At 39.9% G+C, this 25,464-nt stretch overlaps 1 protein-coding gene across 9 annotated transcripts in view; it reads right to left on the bottom strand.

Moving 5' to 3' along the window:
• SRGAP1 (SLIT-ROBO Rho GTPase activating protein 1) overlaps positions 1-25,464 on the bottom strand; it is a 303,623-nt gene that overhangs the window by 113,812 nt on the left and 164,347 nt on the right. For all 9 annotated transcript variants that reach the window (XM_055579472.1, XM_055579527.1, XM_055579520.1 and 6 more), the window contains one exon: positions 7,050-7,112. In XM_055579472.1, the coding sequence (XP_055435447.1) occupies positions 7,050-7,112 (63 nt within the window). The remainder of the gene's footprint in view (positions 1-7,049; positions 7,113-25,464) is intronic.

Genomic DNA, 25,464 nt, shown 5'->3' with positions numbered 1-25,464 from the left:
TCTTCTCCAACACCACAGTTCAAAAGCATCAATTCTTCAGCACTTAGCTTTCTTCACAGTCCAACTCTCACATCCATACATGACCACAGGAAAAACCATAGCCTTGACTAGATGGACCTTTGTTGGCAAAGTAATGTCTCTGCTTTTCAATATGCTATCTAGGTTGGTCATAACTTTCCTTCCAACGAATAAGTGTCTTTTAATTTCATGGCTGCAGTCACCATCTGCAGTGATTTTGGAGCCCAGAAAAATAAAGTCTGACGTTGTTTCCACTGTTTCCCCATCTATTTCCCATGAAGTGATGGGACCAGATGCCATGATCTTAGTTTTCTGAATGTTGAGCTTTAAGCCAACTTTTTCACTCTCCTCTTTCACTTTCATCAAGAGGCTTTTGTGTTGTTAGGCAGCCATTAACATTTAGAGATGTTAGAGAATGGCTTCCCCAAACGATGGCCAACAGAGACAAAACGACACACCCGCAGAGGCTCTGGCACCAGAGCTGAACTTGAGCTCCCACTCTACTATTTATTGTGCAACCTGGCAAGCCTCTCTGAGCCTTAGTTTCCTCATCTGTGAAAAGGAGATAATGACAGTAAATGCATCATAGAGACGCTACGAGGCTTACCTAAAATAAGCAAGTAGTGTGCTTAGCACAACAACTAACCATATAAAATAAGCATACAGTAAATGTTAGCTACTTTGAAAGGCATGACTAGTTACCTAAAAATATCTCCTCTTCTCTCTCAAATTAACAAAAATCCCTAACTTTTAACTGGCAGCCAACGAGTCAGCCTATAATGCGGAGACTTACCTGCAGCCTGGTGAAAGAGTGTTTCTAGAGTTTCCTCACTGATCAATGCAAAGAAATAGAGGGAAACAATAGAATGGGAAAGATTACAGATCTCTTCAAAAAAATTCGAGATTCCAAGGGATCTTTTCATGCAAAGATGGGCTCAATAAAAGGCAGAAATGGTAAGGACCTAACAGAAGCAGAAGATATTAAGAAGAGGTGGCAAGAATACACAGAAGAACTATACAAAAGAGAACTTCATGACCCAGATAAGCACGATGGTGTGATCACTCAACTAGAGCCAGACATCCTGGAATGCAACATCAAGTGGGCATCAGAAAGCATCACTACGAACAAAGCTAGTGGAGGTGATGGAATTCCAGTTGAGCTATTTCAAATCCTAAAAGATGATGCTGTGAAAGTGCTGTATTCAATATGCCAGCAAATCTGGAAAACTCAGCAGTGGCCACAGGACTGGAAAAGGTCAGTTTTGACTCCAATCCTAAAGAAAGGCAATGCCAAAGAATGCTCAAACTACCACACAACTGCACTCATCTCACACGCTAGCAAAGTAATGTTCAAAATTCTCCAAGTCAGGCTTCAACAGTACGTGAACTGTGAACTTCCAGATGTTCAAGCTGGATTTAGAAAAGGTAGAGGAACCAGAGATCAAATTGCCAACATCCGATGGATCATCGAAAAAGCAAGAGTTTCAGAAAAACATCTACTTCTGCTTTATTGAGTATGTCAAACCCTTTAACTGTGTGATCACAACAAACTGTGGAAAATTCTTCAAGAGATGGGAACACCAGACCACCTGACCTGCCTCCGGAGAAATCTGTATGCAGGTCAAGAAGCAACGGTTAGAACTGGACATGGAACAACAGACTGGTTCCAAATAGGAGAAGGAGTATGTCAAGGCTGTATATTGTCACCCTGCTTATTTAACGTATGTGCAGAGTACATCATGAGAAACGCTGGGCTGGATGAAGCACAAGCTGGAATCAAGATTTCTGGGAGAAATATCAGTCACCTCAGATATGCAGATGACATCACCCTTATGGCAGAAAGTGAAGATAAAGAGCCTCTTGATGAAAGTGAAAGGGGAGAGTGAAAAGGTTGGCTTAAAGCTCAACATTCAGAAAACTAAGATCATGGCATCTGGTCCTATCACTTCATGGCAAATAGATGATGAAACAGTGGAAACAGTGGCTGACTTTATTTTTTTGGGCTCCAAAATCACTGCAGATGGTGACTGCAGCCATGAAATTAAAAGACACTTACTCGTTGGAAGGAAAGTTATGACCAACCTAGACAGCATATTAAAAAGCAGAGATATTACTTTGCCATGAAAGGTCCATCTAGTCAAGGCTATGATTTTTCCAGTAGGCACATATGGATGTGAGAGTTGGACTATAAAGAAAGCTGAGCGCTGAAGAATTGATGCTTTTGAACTGTGGTGTTGGAGAAGACTCCTGAGAGTCCCTTGGACTGCAAGGAGATCCAACCAGTCCATTCTGAAGGAGATCAGCCCTGGGATTTCTTTGGAAGGAATGATGCTAAAGCTGAAACTCCAGTACTTTGGCCCCCTGATGTGAAGAGCTGACTCATTTGAAAAGACCCTGATGCTGGGAAAGACTGAAAGCAGGAGCAGAAGGGGACGACAGAGGATGAGATGGTTGGATGGCATCACTGACTCAATGGACATGAGTTTGAGTAAACTCTGGGAGTTGGTGATGGACAGGGAGGCCTGGTGTGCTATAGTCCATGGGGTCGCAAAGAGTCAGACACAACTGAGCGACTGAACCGAAACTGAAACTGAAAGTTCTGGCCAATGAGATGTAGGTGAAAGTGTGATATGGAACCTTCATTAAGTCCTTGTAAGAGACAGAGGGCCTGCCCTTCTTTCCTTTCTCCTTCCTATTGGAGTCTTCTCTCTCCATTTCAGAAATGCAGATGTAACAGCTGCAGCTTTAACAACTACCTTGAAATATAAGGACAAAGATACAGATGGGTTTCTCTGAACAGTGTATTAGGAGAAGCCTGATTCTTCTATGGCTATATGTAACCTACATACCAGTCCTGGGCTGCCAATCTCTGAAATTCTTCTATGTGACAGAGATAATAGATGTCTGTCTTATTTATATCATTATTCCCTGGCATGATAGAGTACCTGTTAAAGGTCCAACTAATTCTAACTACTGTGGCTGGCTCAAAACCATTTTGAGGCCCCATTTCTATAAACAAAAGCAAGGTTGAGGCAAAATTATAGAAAAGGGGTCATTTCTTCATAGCCTTTCCTTTCCTTCCAGATAGCACTTGGATGCCACCATCTTCTCTCTCCTGCTCAGAGATCCAGGTCTTCATGGCAGATGGATATAATCTGTTCTCAAAGGATCTGATAAAACCCAATTCAATTAAAATGTAAAATGATCATATGGTGTTTTTTTCTATTTGTCTTGGGAATTCGTATCTTATTTAAGACAAAGGTTTCTGATAGAATTATTAACAGACTTATGTGAGAATTACTTTTGGGCAGGGAAGCCCACACATAAGGTTACTACCCACTGCTAAGGCTGACTGTGTTGTAATATAAAGCAGCCCACTAGTTTAAGGCAGCTGCTGCTGCTGCTGCTGCTAAGTCACTCAGTCGTGTCCAACTCTTTGCGACACCAGAGACGGCAGCCCACCAGGCTCCCCCATCCCTGGGATTCTCCAGGCAAGAACACTGGAGTGGGTTGCCATTTCCTTCTCCAATGCATGAAAGTGAAAAGTGAAAGTGAAGTCACTCAGTCGTCCCCGACTCCTGGCGACCCCATGGACTGCAGCCTACCAGGCTCCTCCGTCCATGGGATTTTCCAGGCAAGAGTACTGGAGTGGGGTGCCATCGCCTTCTCCGTTAAGGCAGCTAATGCACCTCAAAAAAGGAGTTCACCTTCAACTCCTAAGGAGTATCAAGGGTTAAGAGAAAGGGAGGAGGGAATTTGTTTGAAAAGGCAATTAATAGCATTCTCAAATTTCCTGAAGCTACATATTTTATACAAATTACTTAAACAATCATTATTACATCATCAGTTGTACAAGATTCTATGTGTGCGGCTTTGCTGGTGGCTCAGTGGTAAAAAATCTGCCTGCCAGTGCAGGAGACACAGGTTTGATCCCTGGTCCAGGAAGATCCCACATATCGAGGAGCAACTAAGCCTGTGCACCATAACTACTGAGCCTGTGCTTTAGAGCCCAGGAGCCACAACGACTGAAGCCTGAGCGCCCTGAAGTCCATGCTCTGCAACAAGGGCAGTCGCTGCAATGGGAAGTCTTCACGCTGCAACTAGAGAGTAGCCTCTACTCTTCAGTTCAGTTCAGTTTAGTCACTCAGTCGTGTTCAACTCTTTGCAATCCCATGAACCGCAGCACACCAGGCCTCCCTGCTGCTACTGCTGCTAAGTCGCTTTAGTCGTGTCTGACTCTGTGCGTCCCCATAGACGGCAGCCCACCAGGCTCCCCCGTCCTTGGGATTCTCCAGGCAAGAACACTGGAGTGGGTTGCCATTTCCTTCTCCAATGCATGAAAGTGAGAAGTGAAAGGGAAGTTGCTCAGTCATGTCCGACTCTTTGCGACCCCATGGACTGCAGCCTACCAGGCTCCTCTGTCCATGGGATTTTCCAGGCAAGAGTACTGGAGTGGGGTGCCATCGCCTTCTCCCTGTCCATCATCAACTCCCAGAGTTTACTCAAACTCATGTCCATTGAGTTGGTGATGCCATCTAACCATCTCATCCTTTATCATCCCCTTCTCCTCCTGCCTTCAATCTTTCCCAACATCAGGGTCTTTTCAAATGAGTCAGCTCTTTGCATCAGGTGGCCAAAATACTGGAGTTTCAGCTTTAACATCAGTCTTAGGAACTAGAAAGAAGCCCACAGCAATGAAGATCCAGCACAGCCAATTATAAAATCAATCTATCAATAAAATTATAAAAAAATTCTATGCATGATGCAACTCAGAGGGTAATTTATTTGTGACCAGTCAGTGGTTGAATAAAGAACCTAAACCACATTGCCCTAACCTCTGGTCCTCTGTTCAAATACCCACCTTTTCTTCTTTTCTGAATGTAAACTGAATATGAATAATGGATCGATTTCATTTAAACAAGACAGAATTTATCTATCTGAACTTAAACAACAAGCGAGACAAAACAATCATTTATAGAGTAAAAAGTTTGTGTGTGTGTAATAAGTTTTTCCCAAAGGAACATGACCTCTGACTGTGAATGTGCATGCTCTCTGGTTTGGTTAAAGTACAATTTTCTTCCAAGAGCTCAGTGATCTACAGACTACCTAATGAAAACCTCACTGCCTGTCTCTTCTGTGCCTTGATTCCTCAACTGATTCAAAGATCAAATGACTGACAGGGTTATTTAAATGAAACTCTTGTGGCCTTTTCTAGAATCTGGCTCCTTTAGGCTTTCAGACTGATCCTGATGACAGGTCTGAGGAAATATCAACTTACTTAATTTAACTATAGTCTCCTAAATGTCTAATTGCACTTGATAGGCTGAATCCAGGAGAAATTTCTCTAGACACATCCCCATTGAGGTAACATTTTCCTAACACTCTACTGACTTTTCTAATATTCAAGAGTCAAGCTTATCTTTGCCACTTTTGCTTTGCCTAGCACTGCTAGTTCCAGACCATAAACAACGGGCTCTTCTTTATGATGCCATGACAACCAGTAGATTTTTTAAAGTTTTAGAAACTGACTTATATTTTTAGGTAAAACAATGAGCAAGCAAAGGAAACCACAAGAAAAGTACCACAAAGCCCTCATCTGAAAACAGTTCAATGCAAGAAGACAGAATTTCTTCTTCGTAAGTCTCAGAGGTACAATGCTCATTTAACTTTTAAATTCTATGTCCAGGATTTCTAGAAATGCTTGATACCTTTGGTTATCCGAAATTAACAAATGGCTTTTATCATCAAAAACTCAAACTCATTCAGATCAGATCAGTCGCTCAGTCGTATCCGACTCTTTGCGACCCCATGAATCGCAGCACGCCAGGCCTCCCTGTCCATCACCAACTCCCGGAGTTCACTCAGACTCATGTCCATCGAGTCCGTGATGCCATCCAGCCATCTCATCCTCTGTCGTCCCCTTCTCCTCCTGCCCCCAATCCCTCCCAGCATCAGAGTCTTTTCCAATGAGTCAACTCTTCGCATGAGGTGGCCAAAGTACTAGAGTTTCAGCTTTAGCATCATTCCTTCCAAAGAAATCCCATTTATACAAGTACGACTTTATAACATGGTTTTTGCATGTAAAGTTAAAAGTTTCTAAAGAAAGCAGCAGCAATTAGAAACTGTAAATTTAATTCAAAGCACAGGTTGTAGCAAATATGCTGCATAAAAACAAATTTATCACACACAGAGAAAAACTGGAATGTGAGTTTTATAAAAATATCACTCCTTTTAAACTTTAAAACTACAGGTTCTTTTAATTAGCAAGTATCAATGGAGCATTAAATGCAATTTAAAAACATAAAACTGCATTTTACACACTTGCTTTTTAGGAACAAATAAAATAATAAATCAAGAAACATATTTTAATAATAAGTCTCAGGTTTAATTTGCCTATAAAGGAAAATTCAAATTATCTTTTGTAATGAAAACACAAATATCTTTAGTCAGAACAAATTAATATTACTCAATTCTCAATATGCTGTTCTCTTATAAAATAAAAACTCATCAAGTTCCTTCAGAAGAAATTTGTATTTGATAATATGATCACTAAGTGTAAAACAAAATTTACATAGGCATATGACTAATCATTGATTTTGTTTTTTTTTTTAATATTTAATAATTTAATTTCTTCTGCTTATATGCATTAACTTGAATAAAATTTACATTCAGAAAAGCAAATGCTTGCCAAGAAGGAAAAAGAGATTACCCGCCTCCACATATTCTGGGGTAGAATAAACAAACAGAGCACATATAATCCAACCATTTAAAAACATTCCTTTGGGGACAACTGTAGTCCCATTTCTTGAAGTGTTCTGACTGCATATATGTATTTACTTGAATACAGTCTCTTCAAATTGGCAGACAGCAGAAGAAGAATATCGTAGTGCACATCTGTCAGTAGGTTACACATTTCAACCAGACAAGCATTCATCATTGCTCTAATTGGAATGAGTTCTAATAACAGAAGCGTTTCCACAAACCAGAATTCTAAACCAAAGATTTTTCCTAAAGAAAGATTATGTGCTCACCGTATAGAGCTCATTGAGAACCTTCATCAAATCCTCATGAAGCTGGAACGCAATCTCTTTGCTCTGTAATAAGAAGAAATTCAGAGTATTAAAAAATGTTACAGAAACTTGTTTCTTGATGATTTACATCTTAAGAAGCTCAGACTGAAAATAGAAGAATGTGTGTAATGCAATGGAAGGCCAGCATGGCCCTGATATAATAAATATCTCCAACTAAATGGCCCTTTCTAGATACTCAGTGTGTGCACCCAAGATCACTGCAGGTTGGACAGAAGCAAACACGTGGCCAGGGTGAGTGGCTCTCCCACCATCCAAATCAGACTTTATCAAGAAAGGAGGGAAAAAGTAAGTAAGGTGAAGCACCGGGCTTGCTCAGAAGTTGAGTGGCAGAACTTAAAAGTCTTAAGATGATTTCTAGCTCCTAGTTTCCCATCTCAGTATCATCACAAGGGAATTATGCAGTGTGAATCCTAAAAAGCTAAGTCAGAAACCAAAAAGGAAATTAACTCTCCCTTTCCAAATAAATATTTGACTGACTACGAATATTTTTTTAACTGAAGCACAGTTGATTAACAATGCTGTATTAGTTTCTGGTATATAGCAAAGTGATTCAGTTATACACATATATAATATACATTCTTTTTCAGATTCTTTTCCATTACAGTTTATTACAAGATATTGAATATACTTCCCTATGCTATACAGTAGGACCTTGTTGTTTATTTTATATGTAGCAGTTCGTGTCTGCTAGTCCCAAACTTCTAATTTATCCCTCCTGACTGCTTTCCCCTTTGGTAACCATACGTTTGTTTTCTATGTCTGTGAGACTGTTTCTGCTTCATAATTAAGTTCATTTATATCATTTTTAAAGGTTCTGCATATAAGTGATAGCATATGATACCTGTCTTTCCTTTTGACTGACAACAATTTTAATTTTAAGAAAAAACTTTCAAAGTAGTGAATTGGTAAGGCCACTTATGATCCACATATGTTTTGCCTCTGCATTTATTATTGTTATCTTTTCATTACGACAAAAAAGAGAGTTTCACTCTTTCACTCAGTTGGTCAATGACAGCATTAAAGATATTTTTCCCTGGGTTAATTCCGAGGGTTTCACAGAGAAGTATTTTGATTTTTTTTTTTTTTTTCAGGAAAATCTGTAAACTACTTTAAAGGAAATCATATATCCAAATTACTTTTCTTGTTTTGAACTCCTTTAGTCAGCTACAGAGAATGAAAAAAAAAAAATGTGTAGCATGGTTTAATCTATGGTTTGAGATAATAACAACAATATCCATGGTTGACTGATGTGTCTCCAACAGACTGCCAGATATGATAAAAGGCCGTATCTTGAGCAGTTCTGTGATCCTGGGGTCCTGCACAGTGCGTGGGCTCAAGGCCAGAACTAGGTGAGGCGAGTGAGGTGATGAGGCTATGGAATTTAAGGAGACCCTAGGCCAGGTTCTGCTTCAGCACACAGAAAGCTTCCCATCAACACTTGCTAAAAGAATCTGTACATTGAAATACTGTTTGTGTAACTGCTGAAGTGGTTACTACCTTTGCTGAAGGCTGGTCACTCCTAAGAAAGCAGAAAACAAGGACCTGCAGACCACCCTTAATAAAGTAATAGGACCTAGATGAAACAGCCCATCTGTAAACACAAGGTCATTGGGATAGGCCTCCCTTAAGAAAGGCCAAATGAGATGAAGCAAAAATTCGCGAACATAAAATACTGTGGGAAGGTGAGAGCAGAGGTTACACTTTGAGAAATTCCAATTCAGTAGCAGCATTTGTCTCAGGTTTTCCTGGAGTGATAAGGATGCTGTTTATCAGGCTCTGAGAGTTTAAAAATCTCTACACTGGAGTTAAGAGAGTTTGTGTTTTGCTGTGCTCCTGCTATGTGAAGAGGTGGGTTAGGAATCACTGAAGAGTGAAAGGAAAGGCACAAACTGAGCAAATGAAGCCAACTGAAACTCATTCTATTTGCCCTAAATCCTGGCTATTCTGACTGTATACGTTACACTGCAATCTCCTATGACCTCAGTTTGGTGTTATTTTAATATCATATTTCATTTAAGGATCTGAGCTACCAATTGAGAACTCTCGAATGGGATCAAAGGCCACCAAGTAACTCTGCTTGACTGCTTACATTTCAGGTAGCAAGTCTGAAAATAAAATATTTCTTGGCTAAGGCTTTAGAACAATAACAGAAAAAAATCCCTTAGGTCCAATTAACCCCAAGCCAAGAAAATTTAGGATTAGAAGTCAAGTATCCAAGTATTCAAGTCAGGTATCTTTGGAACAGCAAAAAGATTCTTTGCATATCTCATATTTTACAAGATTTCAGGTAACAAGGTAGAAGAAATTTGGCATTACATACATACTGTCACATTTTTCTTTGTTTACCTTTGCTCAGAGGCCCTGAAATTAAAAAAAAAAAAAATTTATCTGGGAGGCAGTATAGAATAATTCCTAAAAGCAAGGACTCTGGAGTCAATGCTGGGATCAAAAGCTGAAAGGCTTTGAATTCCCTTGTGCCTCAGTTTCCAAACCTATTAAAGGAATGCAGTCCTTGTACCTATGTCATAGGCTTGATCACAGCATCAGTCCGATGACACAGACATTGCACTCAGAACGGTACCTATCACATAGTAAACACCCCATAAATGTTTAATTATTTAATTCTTTCCTAAACACTGTAATGCTAACTCCCTTGAGGGAAAAGGCCACGTTGTATTTTTCCTTCTTTTGGTCTCTGTGGATACTTATTCCATTGACTTCCACGTAGAAAGTGCTTGGCCGATCCTGGCTGAAATGAATTTGATGTCCCCCTCCCTGACTCCACCCCCTGGCCTGGCCTTTAGATCCATCTAAGTGACGCCTGATTCGGAAGGTCCTCAAGCACTGTGCTCTAGCCCCTGAACCCTTCTTACCCTTGCCATACATGTTCACTAAACTTACCTATGTTCCTTTTTCATGGGAGTCCTATTACTACTGGTATCAGATGAATTAATCAAACATCCACTAAGAAATGGATAAGCCAATGCGATAATATATATACGACTCATGAAAGAGGCCCTCAAAGGGCCAGGCTCCAGTGTGAACTTTAAATTTTGTGAAAAGTTGGTGGGAAATTATTTTCAGGTAGGAAGACCCCCCTGATTACAACACATCACATCACCGAAGTTTCCACCTACTTGTTTGCTTTGAATGACAATTTAAACCCCCCATGATATAACTAGTAACCTCGAAATTAATCATTTTCTCCCTACCACCAGAGATGGTAGGGAGATGGTTGCTTGCACAGATGGTTAAAGAATTTTGCTGTGTGCTGAAACACTAGACCATGTGACTAAAGAGTGAAACATGAATTTGCACACCCTTTTGTTCACAGACACTTGGCTGGACAATATCGAGACTGAGTCTGAGTGCTGGGGGCTTGGTCACTGTTCTTATGGCATGTAAAAAAGTGAAAGTCACTCAGTTGTGTCCAACTCTGTGAACTCACGGACTGTAGCCCGCCAGGCTCCTCTGTCCATGGAATATTCCAAGCAAGAATACTGGAGTGGGTTGCCATTCTCTTGTCTCATGACACAACAAAAGATCACTTCATGTTGTCCCCTCCCTCAACTTTAAATGCTATTCAATTTATTACAGTAACAGAGAAAAGGGAGCGTTTCTTCTAAATATGACTCTGGACCCCAAAAAATCTTAAACCAAACACATTTGCTGCGGCACACAGTATGCTGACCTACTCAACTAATGCACTGAAGTCCTTTAATTAGAAAGTATCTGGATTATCAGAGTCCATCAAAATTCAATAGGTTAAGTACACCTCTGGATTCTCTTTCATTAAAAATTTGAAAACCAAGAGAACAGACCCTTGACCAAGAGCTGCTAGGTAAGAAAAATGATATGAGTATTCAGGAAAGCAATCAATGTTCCCTTTGTACAAGAGGAAAAAATAACTTTATGAAATGCTATATGTGTGAAACAAAGTTTTTTCTATGTTATTTGAGACTGAGTGATTACTTGTGCACAGGGAAGGTGAGTTCTCTCCAACTGCTTCAGGTATGAAGTTGGAAAAGCAGAGTTTCTTCCCCCATTCTGTGGGCCTACGTAAGTTCAGATAATGGTAAAACTTCTAATGCATTGCAATAGGATTCTAAGATTCTAACCAAAGGGGATGGAAAACTGATTAGAGCTTCCATTCAGTTGACATTTATTAAATGTCTACAATGTCTTAACCCTGACTTGAATACTAAGTCAATTTTTAATTGTTTCCTATTTATTGTCACTCAAACTTGTCCAAAAGGTACCGTCCCAAAGTGTCTACCTTTTTCCGTTATAAAAACAAATTAAGTATATTGAAGAACATTGGAAAAATAGAGAACAAAAGGATAAAATGGTTCAGATGGTAAAGAATCTGCTTGCAGGACACCTGGGTTTGATCCCTGAGCTGGGAAGATACCCTGGAAAAGGGAATGGCAACCCACTCCAGTATGCTTGCCTGGAGAATCCCATGGATAGAAAAGCCTGGTGGGCTTCAGTCCATGGGGTCGCAAAGACATGACAGAGTGATTTTCACTTTTACCACCATTATAATTTGATCAGCGTATTTCCTTCAAGTTTGTTTATCTACACATAAGTCTCAGTTGTAATCATTCTATAGTAATAAAGTATCTATTTTACTGTTTTTTTTCCGTTATCAAACACGTTTCTATGTGCTTATATAATTTTCTGAACATTACTTTTGATTTATAACTAGCCAGTGAAGGTATGTTAACCATTTTTCTATTATGGTTTCCATTATTTCCACTATTTTCCACCATTCAATTCCTTACTTATTCATTTAACTTCACCAATATATTTTAAGCACTCTGAACTACTATCATGAAAGCTGTTCTGAAGGCATTCTTGCATTTTATGTTGTTTCTTTGATATGAATTCCCAGACATGAAATTAAGACCCTTGATTCATATCGGAAGAGTACTTTCTAAAAGGGTTATAATGAACTTATAATGCTTCAGGACAATAGGGTCACTCATGTCAGAATCTGGGGTTTATCCAAGACCTGAATCATCTCTTTTGAAAGAGAAGCCACCAATCCATCTATTCTGACTGATGTGTTTTTCTGTATGTCATTAGAATTTCTTTTTAAGATAAAGATCTAACTATGTCCTTCCTCTGATTAAAACCCATCAAATGCTTGTTATAATATTTTCAGGATGGAGTTCCAATTTCTTAAATCACTCATAACTTGCTCTGTCAAATCAGTCTACCTTTCCTTCCACAAATCTCAAACCACATCCTTCAAGCTGTTCATGAACTGCTCATTCCCAGGTCCTGTGTTCACATCTCTGCTTTTCCCATGCTGTTCCCCCTGCCTGACCTCCCCTTCCTTCTCTGGCCTGCTACAGTCTTACATGAGACTACTCTGTGAAGACTTACTGTAACTTTACCACGTCCTTCAAATAAAGAAACTAGACCCTCCCTTCTCTATGACTTTATAATACATTCATTTGTCATCAATAGATGGGGAAACAGTGCAAACAGTGTCAAACTTTATTTTTTTGGGCTCCAAAATCACTGCAGATGGAGACTGAAGCCATGAAATTAAAAGACGCTTCCTCCTTGGAAGGAAAATCATGACCAATCTAGATAGCATATTAAAAAGCAGAGACATTACTTTGCCAACAAAGTCCGTCTAGTCAAGCCTATGGTTTTTCCAGTGGTCATGTATGGATGTGAGAGTTGGACTGTGAAGAAAGCTGAGCGCCGAAGAATTGATGCTTTTGAACTGTGGTATTGGAGAATATTCTTGCGAGTCCCTTGGACTGCAAGGAGATCCAACCAGTCCATTCTGAAGATCAGCCCTGGGTGTTCTTTGGAAGGAATGATGCTAAAGCTGAAACTCCAGTACTTTGGCCACCTCATGCGAAGGGTTGACTCACTGGAAAAGACTCTGATGCTGGGAGGGATTGGGGGCAGGAGGAGAAGGGGACGACAGAGGATGAGATGGCTGGATGGCATCACCAACTCGATGGACGTGAGTCTGAGTGAACTCCGGGAGTTGGTGATGGACAGGGAGGCCTGGCGTGCTGCGATTCATGGGGTCGCAAAAAGTCAGACACGACTGAGCGACTGAACTGTACTGATGTGCTGTACGATTTAGTGGTTAAATGTTCAAACTATAAAACTGAACACCTGTTTTCAAACTCTTGTCTGGGCATTAATTAAATTAATTTTTTGAGTTTCCTCAATGGCAAAACAGAGATGCCAATAGTCTCTACATCACGGGGTTTTATTCAGATGGTTCTCATTTTATTACAGTTTTTTTGATATGGACTATTTTTAAAGTCTTTATTTGTTACAATATCACTTCAATGTTTTGGTTTTTTGGCCAAGAAGCATGTGGGATCTTAGCTCTCCAACCAGGGATTGAACCTGTACCCCCTGAACTGAAAGGTAAAGTCTCCACCACTGGACTGCCAGGGATGTCCCCGCGATGGTCCATATTAAACAGTTGACACAAAACCCAGCATTCAGTAAGCATTAAACTGATGCCGCCTATTATTATTACACTCCTCATGTTTCTGTTTTTCTTCATAAACAGAGGGTTTTTTTTTTTTTGAAAGCAGGGATTCCTAGGGACTGCTCTGGTGCCTGGCACACTTGATAAACTTTTGATGAATGAACGGGACCCAGAGCTGAGTAAGTATGGCTTCTGCCCTCCAGAGTTCATAGTCTCATGAAGGAGGTAGATGGGCCCAAAGCTTCCTGTATGGAGCTCTGTGATAAGTGCTATGCTGGGTGGACCCTGGCCAGATCGCTATTCCTAGAACTGCAGGCTTGTTCCCTGGAACCTCCCGGAAAGGAGAGAAAGGAGGGCAGAAGAAAGAGCATAATTAAAACAACAATAATTAAGTACATTGAACAATCAATCAAGTAATCCACATGGTTGTATTAAATGACCAATTCAGAGGGCCTCTGGCCTCTCATGGAGTTATTTTATAAAGTAAATCTATTGTGATGACCAGTCAAGAAATCCTAACCTTATGCTGAGTCAGAATGAGGCTGAGAGAGAAAGAGAAAAATCAGATTAAATATTTAATAAGAGGGTTGCATATGATTTTAGTGTCTTACACTTGGTTGAGTTTTGGATGTGAACTCTGGTTAAAAGGGTCAGGCCATACTTCCACAGTGTGCGTGCTTTTAAATTTCCAAAAGCTTGTGTTCATGTGCTCTTATACTAATAGGATCTCTTAATTCTTGTAAACTCTAAAGACAGCAGCAATAGCATCCTCCCAAATGCCTAATGGAAAAAGTTGGGTTGGGCTTAATGGCCTGAAGCAAACTTCAGGATCATATTAATAGCATTTCTGCACATTTCCTTTTTATTTGTCAAGGGACATCATTTTGTACTTGTTAAAGTGACAACTAAATATCACTACATGGAATCAGCCTCACGATCTACTTCATTTCCAAGAAGAAAAGTAATAAACATTCTTTTAGATAAAATTCCATGTCACTAGAAAATGTGGGAAAATTAGGAAAAGCAATAGTAGATATACGGGAAAGGGTTAGTTGCTCAGTTGTGTCCGACTCTTTGTGATCCCATGGACTGTAACCCACCAGGCTCCTCTGTCCATAGAATTGTCCAGGAAAGAATAGTGGAATGGGTTACCATTCCCTTCTCTGGGGATCTTCCCAACTCAGGCATCAAACCCAGGTTTTCTGCATTGCAGGTAGATTCTTTACCATCTGAGCCACCAGGGAAGCCCAGTTATAGGGGAACCACAGCTTAATTTTGAAACAAGACAAAACTTAACCTTAAAGGAACTATCTGGGGTATCTCCTAGAATGTTTACTGATGTAACTGCTGGCCAATGAGGCATTGCCTGAGAGCAGGCAAAGGTGCAAAGTCAGGTACACAGTGTCACTCATAACTGCGCAGGTACAAAGAGTACTTGAACAGATTAAGCAGTAAGTCAAGACTGAAATTTTAAATCCTACAGGGAATAAGGTAAATGAAATAACTATTTTCATGTTCAGCTTGTATTACTTTAACTCTTCAAGAAGCACAATGTTTCGTGCTAGAAATATTTTTCCACTCAAAATGGTGATACACTGGAAACAGCACTTTAGTGTCACTAAATGAAGAGGCAGTCAAGCACAAACTCTCAAGAGCTGATGTAAATAAGCCAACCTAACTAAAATTAGAATGTGTCATGAACTCCAGTTGAGACTGTAATAATTAACTAAAAAAAATCAGGGATATATTTCCAGGCCACTTTTCAATATGCTGAACCTTACAAAAACGTAATAGTTCGGTTTTATTATTCCATAAGCCTCTTGTCCTTCTCCATGAGAGGGCAGAGAGACTGAAAACCACAATCACAGAAAACTAACCAGTCTGAACACATGGACCACAGCCTTGTCCCACTCAATGAAACTATGAGCCATGCTGTGTAGGGCCACCCACGATGGCTGGGTCATGGTGGAGAGTTCTTACAAAAAGTGGTCCAATGGAGAAGGGAATGGCAAACCACTTCAGTATTCTTCCCTTGAGAATTCCATGAACAGTATAAAAAGGCAAAAAGATAGGTCACTGAAAGATGAACTCCCCAGGTCGGTAGGTGCCCAATAACTGGAGATATGTGGAGAAGTAACTCCAGAAAGAACGAAGAGACGGAGCCAAAGCAAAAACAACACCCCACTGTGAATGTGACAGGTGATGGAAGTAAAGTCTGATGCTGTAAAGAGCAATATTGTATAGGAACCTGGAATGTTAGGTCCATGAATCAACGTAAATTGGAAGTGGTCAAACAAGAGATGGCAAGAGTGAACACTGACATTTTAGGAATCAGTGAACTAAGATGGACTGGAATGGCTGAATTTAACTCAGATGACCATTATATCTGCTTCTGTGGGCAAGAATCCCTTAGAAGAAATGGAGTAGCCATCATGGTCAACAAGAGAGTCCAAAATGCAGTACTTGGGTGCAATCTCAAAAACGACAGAATGATTTCTGTTCGTTTCCAAGGCAAACCATTCAATATCACAGTAATCCAAGTCTATGCCCTGAAAAGTAATGATGAAGAAGCAGAAGTTGAATGGTTCTATGAAGATCTACTAGACCTTCTAGAACACCCAAAAAATATGTCCTTTTCATTATAGGGGACTGGAATGCAAAAGTAGGAAGTCAAGAAAAACCTGGAGTAACAGGCAAATTTGGTCTAGGAGTATAGAATGAAGCAGGGCAAAGGCTAATACAGTTTTGCCAAGAGAATGCACTGGTCATAGCAAACACCCTCTTCCAACAACACAAGAGAAGACTACACATGGACATCACCAGACGGTCAACACCGAAATCAGACATTATATTCTTTGCAGCCAAAGAAGGAGAAGCTCTATATAGTCAGCAAAAACAAGACCGGGAGCTGACTGTGGCTCAGATCATGAACTCCTTATTGCCAAATTCAGACTTAAATTGAAGAAAGTAGTGAAAACCACTAGACTGTTCAGGAATGACCTAAATAAAATTCCTTATGATTATACAGTGGAAGTGAGAAATAGATTTAAGGGACTAGATCTGCCAGACAGAGTGCCTGAAGAACTATGGATGGAGGTTCGTGACATCGTACAGAAGGCAGGGATCAAGACAATCCCCAAGAAAAAGAAATGCAAAGTGGCAAAATGGTTGTCTGAGGAGGCCTTACAATTAGCTGAGAAAAGAAGAGAAGCAAAAGGCAGAGAAGAAAAAGAAAGATACACCCATTTGAATGCAGAATTGCAAAGAATAGTAAAGAGAGATAAGAAAGCCTTCCTCAGTGATCAGTGCAGAGAAATAGAGGAAAACAATAGAATGGGAAAGACTAGAGATCTCTTCAAGAAAATCCGAGATACCAAGGGAACTTTTCCTGCAAAGACGGGCTCAATAAAGGGCAGAAATGGTATGGACCTAACAGAAGTAGAAGATATTAAGAAGAGGTGGCAAGAATACACAGAAGAACTATACAAAAAAGAACTTCATGACCCAGATAAACACGATGGTATGATCACTCACCTAGAGCCAGACATCCTGGAATGCAACGTCAAGTGGGCCTTAGGAAGCATCACTACAAACAAAGCTAGTGGAGGTGATGGAATTCCAGTTGAGCTATTTCAAATCCTAAAAGATGATGCTGTGAAAGTGCTGCACTCAATATGCCAGCAAATCTGGAAATCTCAGCAGTGGCCACAGGATTGGAAAAGGTCAGTTTTCATTCCGATCCCAAAGAAAGGCAATGCCATAGAATGCTCAAACTACCATACAACTGCAGTCATCTCACATGCTAGGAAAGTAATGCTTAAAATTCCCTAAGCCAGGCTTCAACAGTTTGTGAACCATGAACTTTCAGATGTTCAAGCTGGATTTAGAAAAGGTAGAGGAACCAGAGATCAAATTGCCAACATCATCAAAAAAGCAACAGAGTTCCAGAAAAACATGTACCACAGCTTTATTGACTATGCTAAAGCTTTTGACTGTGTGAATCACAATAAACTGTGGAAAATTCTTCAACAGATGGGAATACCAGACCACCTGACCTGCTCCCTAGAAATCTGTACGCAGGCCAATAAGCAACAGTTAGAATGTGAGATCGAACAACAGACTGGTTGCAAATCGGGAAAGGAGTTATGTCAAGGCTGTATATTGTCACCCAGCTTATTTAATTTATATGGAGAGTACATCATGAGAAATGCTGGACTGGATGAAGCACAAGCTGGAATTAAGACTGCTGGGAGAAATATCAATAACCTCAGATATGCAGATGATACCACCTTTATGGCAGAAAGTGAAGAGGAACTAAAAAGCCTCTTGACGAAAGTGAAAGATCAGAGTGAAAAAGCTGGCTTAAAACTCAACATTCAAAAAACTAAGATCATGGCATCCAGTCCCATCACTTCATGGCAAATAGATGGGAACCAGTGGAAACAGTGGCAGACTTTATTTTTTTGGGCTCCAAAATCACTGCAGATGGTGACTGCAGCCATGAAATTAAAAGATGCTTGCTCCTTGGAAGAAAACCTATGACCAACCTAGAAAGCATATTAAGAAACAGAGGCACTACTTTGTTGACAAAGGTGCGTCTAGTTAAAGCTATGGTTTTTCCAGCAGTCATGTGTGGATGTTAGTATTGGACCATAAAGAAGGCTGAGTACGAAGAATTGATGCTTTTGAACTGTGGTGCTGGAGAAGACTCTTGAGAGTCCCTTGAACAGCAAGGACGTCAAACAAGTCAGTCCTAAAGGAAATCAACCCTGAATATTCATTGGAAGGACTAATGCTAAAACTCCAAAACTTTGGGCACCTGATGTGAGGAGCCAACGCATTAGAAAAGACCCTTCCGCTGGGAAAGATTGAGGGCAGGAGAAGAAGGGGACAACAGAGGACAAGATGGTTGGACAGCATCACCGACTCAATGGACATGAGTTTGAGCAAACTCTGGGAGATGGTGCAGGACAGGGAAGCCTGGTGTGCTGCAGTCCATGGGGTTGCAAAGAGTCAGACACGCCTGAGCGACTGAACAACAACAACTGTGATAGTTGTTCACCGTCTTGCAGCTAGTAGTATGAAGGACACTTTGTTTATAACACTTCAAGGGCTGGAAGCTAAGATCTTGGGAGGACTGGGAGACAACATACACCTCTCAGTGACCGGCATTGCTTGCAATCACACTGTTTTGTAGAGATGGTCCAAACCCACATTTGCATAGTTAATGTAAGCCTAAGCATCTTGGAATTATGGTTAGATTTTTTTTCCCCCTCTAACAAGCTAAAGAGCCATTAGCTAAAGGAGTAGAAGCTTTAAAATCTGATTAGGATGGACTGAAAAACAATGTCCTGGTTTTAAATTTCCATCAGACCTTTCATAAAATAACAACAAAAAGCCATTTGATTCATTCTGGATCTACATGAATGAGAACTTTTAGAAGACGATATCATTGTAAGTATGGAAATACTCTCTGGCCGTAACTTATGACAGAGCAAAAACCATCACCCACATTACTCATGCACCAGCTCGCTAACTAGTTTCCCCAAGACTGTTTTTTTTTTTTCCTCATTCCAATATATTCCTTACACTGCTCTCCAAAAATAAAACTGATGATGTCACACCCTGATGCAAAATCTCTCTTTGCTTCCTTCGTTGCTTAGATGTGTGTGTGTGCTCAGTTGCTTCATTTGTGTCTGCCTCATTGCGACCCTATGGACTGTAGCCTGCCAGGCTCTTTCAGTCCACAGGATTCTTTAGGCAAGAATACTGGAGTGGGTTGCCATGCCCTCCTCCAGGGAATCTTCCTGACTCAGGGATCAAACCTGCCTCTCCTGCGGCTCCTGCATTGCAGGCAGATTCTTCACTGCTGAGCAAGCGGGGAAACCCCTCTAGTTGCTTAGATGACAACAACATACCAACTGCTCACACTGGGAATCAAAATTCTTGCACGCCTGCAGCCTTCACCCCCACCGGCCACTTCTAGAGCTCAGATAGGTGCTACTCCACTATGTACGCTTTGCCACGTTACAGGCTACACTCCTAATCCCAGCCAGCTGTGTAACTGATACGAGCTTTAGGTTCAAGCCAAAAAGAGCTGGCCTACAATGACCACTGTAGTCCATGGGATTCTCTAGGCCAGGATACTGGAGTGGGCAGCCTATTCCTTCTCCAGGGGATCTTCCCAACCCAGGGATCGAACCCAGGTTTCCTGCATTGCTGGTGGATTCTTTACCAGCTGGGCCACAAGGGAAGCTCAAGAATACTGGAATGGGTAGCCTATCCCTTCTCCAGGGGATCTTCCCGACCCGGGAACTGAACTGGCATCTTCTGCACTGCAGGTGTATTCTTTATCAACTGAGCTATCAGGGAAGCCCAAGAAATGAAATTTTAATGGGAATGTTTATTCAAGTCAATGCATTAGACAATTATGGTTCTGTGTTCCACTGGACACTACACTACCAAAGTTTAAAAAGTGACAGTGATGCTTGTATTTATTAACTATCAATTACTGAATATTATGGGATGTTCTCAATTTATATAGTTCACATATCCAGTGTCAAATGTTGTTTTACTTTCTAGGTTGATCTTACAAAGTATTTTGTTGGTAAAATTTCTGCTTGTTTCTATGTAATTGCTTCTCTAATAATGAGAAAAGCTTTTTTTTTTCCCCTATGAGATTTAAAAGGTACTGAAATCAATCTGTCAGCCACATTCAATCTCTTTGTAACTGCATATTCTGGGTTCGATCCCCGAGTTGGGACGATCCCTTGGAGAAGGAAATAGCAACCCACTCCAGTGTTCTTGCCTGGGAAATCCCATGGACAGAGGAGCCTGGCGGACTACAGTCTATGGGCTCACAATAGAGTTGGACACAACTTAGTGACTAAAGTACAGTAACAACAAATAAACTGGAACTGAATATGTATGTGTGTGTGTGTGTGTGTGTGTGTATAGTATGCATTACTATTATACACATATTTATTCTTTTTTCAAAAGTCTCTTGATGGGCGATAAGAGATTGGGAGTCTTTACCCTACTCATATTTGCTAATTTAATCAAGAGTTATAAATCAGGTAATTGAAAAGCAAACCAAACTGGAAAATTTCTTTTAAACAATGTTTGGAAAAATGGAAAACTCCAGTTGGATTAATGGTTCTTGACTTCTCCCCCAGGGGACATGTGGTAACCTCTGAAGGTATTTTTGGTTGTCACAACCAATAAGGTGCTACTGGCATTTAGCAGGTAGAGAAACCCACAGTCATCCAATTGTTCTTCCATCAGTAATGTGTCATTTTTCTCCGATTGCTTTCAATATTTTTTTTGGTTAGCTTTTTCTTGATTATGATGTATGCAGGTATGGACTTCTTTGGATTCAGCTAGCTTGGGTTTTGCTGGCTTCTTGAATGGGTAGGTTTATCTCATTTGCCAAATTTGAGAAGCTTTCCTGCAATTATTTTTTGAAATATTTTTTCTACCTACTCTTTTTCTCCTCTCCTTTGGAGACTCTGCTAAAATGACTTATCAGACCTCTTGGTGTTGTCCCAAAGCTGCCAGAGGCACTGATTATTTTTTTCCCAATCTTTTTTTCTCTCTGTTGTTCAAATTAGATAGTTTCTACTAACCTACCTTCAAGATGAACAGAAACTAATCTCTTTGTCTGTTATCCTTATTCTTCTATTGAAACCCATGTAGTGAGTTTTTAGTTTTGATTACAGCAAGGAGATCAAAATGAGTCAATCCTAAAGGAAATCAACCCTGAATATTCACTGGAAGGACTGACGCTGAAGCTAAAGCTCCAATACTCTGGCCACTTGATGCAAAGAGCCGACTCATTGGAAAAGACCCTGATGCTGGGAAACATTGAGAGCTGGACAAGAAATGGTGACAGAGAATTAGATGGTTGGATGGCATCACCAAATCAATGGAGATGAGTTTGAGCAAACCCTGAGAGACAGTGAAGGACAGGGAAGCCTGGCGTGTTGCAGTCCATGGGTTTGCAAAGAGTTGGAAATGATTTAGTGACTGAACAACTATATTTTTCAATTCTAAAATTTCAATTTGGTTATTTCTGTTAGTATTTTTTTTTCCTGCTGAGACTTTATCTTTCCATTCATCTCAACAGTATTTGCTCTCACTTTTCGGAACATTTTTATCATGGTTGCTCTAAAAGTCTTTGTTAGATAATTCCACCATTTGTTTCATTTATTGTCTTTTCCCCTGCCAGTTGAGGTTTTTCTGGTTCTCTGTATGCTGAGTAATTTGGATTGTACTCTGGATATTTTGAATATTATGTTATGAGACTCAGTCTTATTTAAACCACATGTAGAATGTTAATATTTTTGTCTTATCAGGAAATCAACCTAGTTGAATTCAGGATAGTGGTTTGTTTCAGTATCTGTTCTAACACCTTTGTAGCACTATTTGGATCTGACCTGTACATGCAGTATCCAGTGGCGAGTCTGGAGTCCAGGCAGCGGTCTATCCCTTAGTTCAGTTCCCCAAGTCTTTGGTAGGTATACTGCTGAAGATCAGACCCGAGCGTGTGCAAGTCAGAGCAAGCACAGGAGTTCATAAAGAACTTTATGAGATAGCTTTTTAAATCTACACCCTAGGACTTTTTGGTTCTTTTGCCACCCTCTTTCAGTCCTCAGCTCAGAAAGCTGGAGGTTTAGCTATTCCATCATGTCACGAACTTGTCATGACTCATTTCTCCTCTAATTCTCTGTCTTAGGAAGTAGACAGCATGTGATAGTGTTATGCAAATACAGCCCTGTCAATATGGGGTCTTGCTGAAATGCCTTGAAATTTCTGTTATGTGGATGACACTCATCTCTGGCTTCTAATACAGATGTTAAGTGTTGATTATTTATTCATTCAATAAATATTTACAGAGTAACTCCTATGTGCTAGTCACTGTTTCAGTGAAAAATACAAGGTTCCATCCTCTCAGAAACTTACATTTAAATCGAGGCGAGACAGAAAGTGAATAAACAATAAGCAAATACGTAACATGTCAAAAAGGGGTAAGTGCTAGAGAGAAAAATACAGTTAGGGAAGGGAAGTGGGGGTACAGCCTTCTATTCAGAGTTAGGTGGGAGTCCATCGAGTGAGCAGAGTAATGGGATCTGCTTGAAGGTAAAAGGGTTGTGCCACTCTTTCCTGTTTATACATTTCACTAGTCATGGCAAACAGATCTTGCGAGGTAAGGAGGCTGCAGGCCTGGGGCATGCTGCTATCTTGCTCAGTCGGTCCCTGATTTCATGTCTTTTCATTTTAAGCACCCTAACGCTGTATAGTCAAAGCACAGTTCTCATGGCTACCTAGAGAATAGGCTAATTCTCCATTAACAAATAGCATCAGGTCTGAATTAGTTACTGGATATTGCTCCCCATTCCTCTGTGGTAAACACTGGTGTACTTGGGGCCACGTTTCTTTAAGGCTTTAGTTTACAATAAATGTTTGTTTTCTTTGGGTCTTACACAACATGTTCATTGTACAAAAATCAGAAATTATGGGCAAGCAAACAGAAGAAAATAAAAGTAACTTAGAGATACCCATTTAAAATAATTTTGTTCTATACACTTCCAGATTTCTTCTTCTTTTTTTTTTTTTTTACCATAAATAAGTTTCAAGTGCTTTTTGAAAATTATTCTCAATGTAATTATGGGTTCAACTACTATAGACAAAATGTACAATTTATCTGACCTCGGGTTTTTTAAGATTATGTCCCTTTCCAAGGAGAGAGACGCATAACATCTGCTTAATGTTCTAGTTAAAAGTCTTTAACGGGGACTTCCCTGGCAATCCAGTGGTTAAGACTGCTTCCTCTGCAGGGGGCTGGTCAGGGAACTAAGTTCCCACATGCCCTGTGGTGTGGACAAAAAAAAAGTCTTTAATAAAGCTTGTAAACGGATGGTGAATGCTCTTATACAATAACTCACCTGCTAAATTTATGGCTAGGTCAATCACATATGTCTTAGGGGAGATATGTACACATATAGCTGATTCGTGTTGTTGTACAGCAGAAATTAACAACATTGTAAAGCAATTATACTCCAATGAAAAATATTAGAAAAATCATTATGCCCTGTTGTCACTAGGTAATAAAAGGCAATAATATAAATGCAGGAACAGCAGCACTAACAACTGCCACTTACTAAGCACTTAATATGTGCCAGCTAGCCTCTTAAGCAATTTATAAATACAAATTAAAAAGTTTCTGAAATATTTCAAAAAGTGCATCACTGTAAGAAACCATAGCTTGATTTTGATTTATTTCTAGAAAAATGAGCTAACTGTAGAGCTGGTAAAACTCAAGAGAACCAGCTGGTAGTGTTAGCCTGAACTATACTTACTTATTTATCCAGGCCTCATCAATAATTAAGCTGTCCCCTGAGGCCACCAGAATACCATTTAATTCTTCTGCTACACTGCACTGAAATGCTTTGAAAATGTTCCTCTTGTTATATTATTTACCACGGCTGCAACAGCATGCTAAATCACACTGGTAGTTCTCTGCTAATAACATAGTCAATTTATTTTGCAGAGGCTAGATTACTCCTCAGTAAATCCCAGCCATGACCATCTTTACTCTAGAAAGGCAAAAAGTAAGAATTTCATCCAAAGCATGAAATTCTAATACCATTCTCTGACCTAATAATTCTGTTTCAGTAATATAAGAAAAATATCAAAGATGTGTGAAAGATTTAAATGTCCAACAACAGGAAAAGAACACAGCTGTACTGACAGTGAAACATTATGCAGGCACCAAGCATCCTGTTTTAAAAGATTATGTTAGGGCTTCCCTGGTGGTTCAGTGGTTAAGAATCTGCTGTCAATGCAGAAGACATGGGTTTGAACCCTCGCCCAAGACGATCCAACATGCTGTGGGGCAACTCAGCCTGTGCCCACAAACTGCTGAGTCTGCCTCCTCTGCAACAAGAGAGTAACCCCACTGGCCTCAACTAGAGAAAGCCCATGTGCAGGAATGAAGACCCAGAGCGATAAATAAATACAATTACATTGAAAGAAAAGATTTCTTCCACACATAGGAAATGCTAACAATATTTTCCATGAAAAGGGCAGGTTCCCAGGCTATCTGCAATGAAATTTCAATTTTGTAAAATACATATATATTAATATGCATATGTTTGTCAAGTATACATGTCTAGTATACATATGAATACAGAAAAGATACAGTCAGGAATACTAGCAGTAGGTAGTATTAATATGGGTAACTCTTATTTCCAGTTTTATATCTTTTGGTGTTTTCTAAATTTCTACAATGAGTATATATTTTTACATTCAAACAGAAATAAGACTCATTTATATACAGATTTGCAGGTTTCAGATTTTTTTAAACTTATGAACTTTTTCTTCAAAACAAGGTTAGAGCCTTAGAGATCTGTACTAGATTAGTAACATTTATTAACTTAAAGCATCTGTGTGAATATTAACTTATTTTAAATAAGTCTAATTGAAAACACCAGTCCTACCTCCCCACATGAAATATCTTTCTACTAAGGTATTTAAATAGAATAGGATTTTCTTTCTACTAAGAAAATTTAAATAGAATAAGATTGGCTTGATCATAATTTTAAAAGGACTAGAAATTTCCAAATCTTACTAGTACTCTCCCCTTCTTTTCAGATTATGCCAGAAAATCAATGATACCAAAAGCAGGTTAATTTCATTCCTGCGAGTCCCAATCTGATAATCTAAGGCATTGAGGCCAAAGTGAGGTAATTCTCAGTGGCTTGCAGCCAGTCTCTGCTGCTTTGAACTTCTGTCTATAACTCGGATGACTGACAGATTTTGCTGCCTATATCCAGAACTATCTTTCTTCAGGATTTTCATTAGAAAGGAATAGGGCCAGGA

The sequence above is a fragment of the Bubalus kerabau genome, chromosome 1 (assembly GCF_029407905.1).
Source record: "Bubalus kerabau isolate K-KA32 ecotype Philippines breed swamp buffalo chromosome 1, PCC_UOA_SB_1v2, whole genome shotgun sequence".
Lineage (NCBI taxonomy): Eukaryota > Metazoa > Chordata > Mammalia > Artiodactyla > Bovidae > Bubalus > Bubalus kerabau.
The sequence above is the reverse complement of the archived record's forward strand: the minus strand, read 5'-3'. Positions and strand labels throughout refer to the sequence as shown.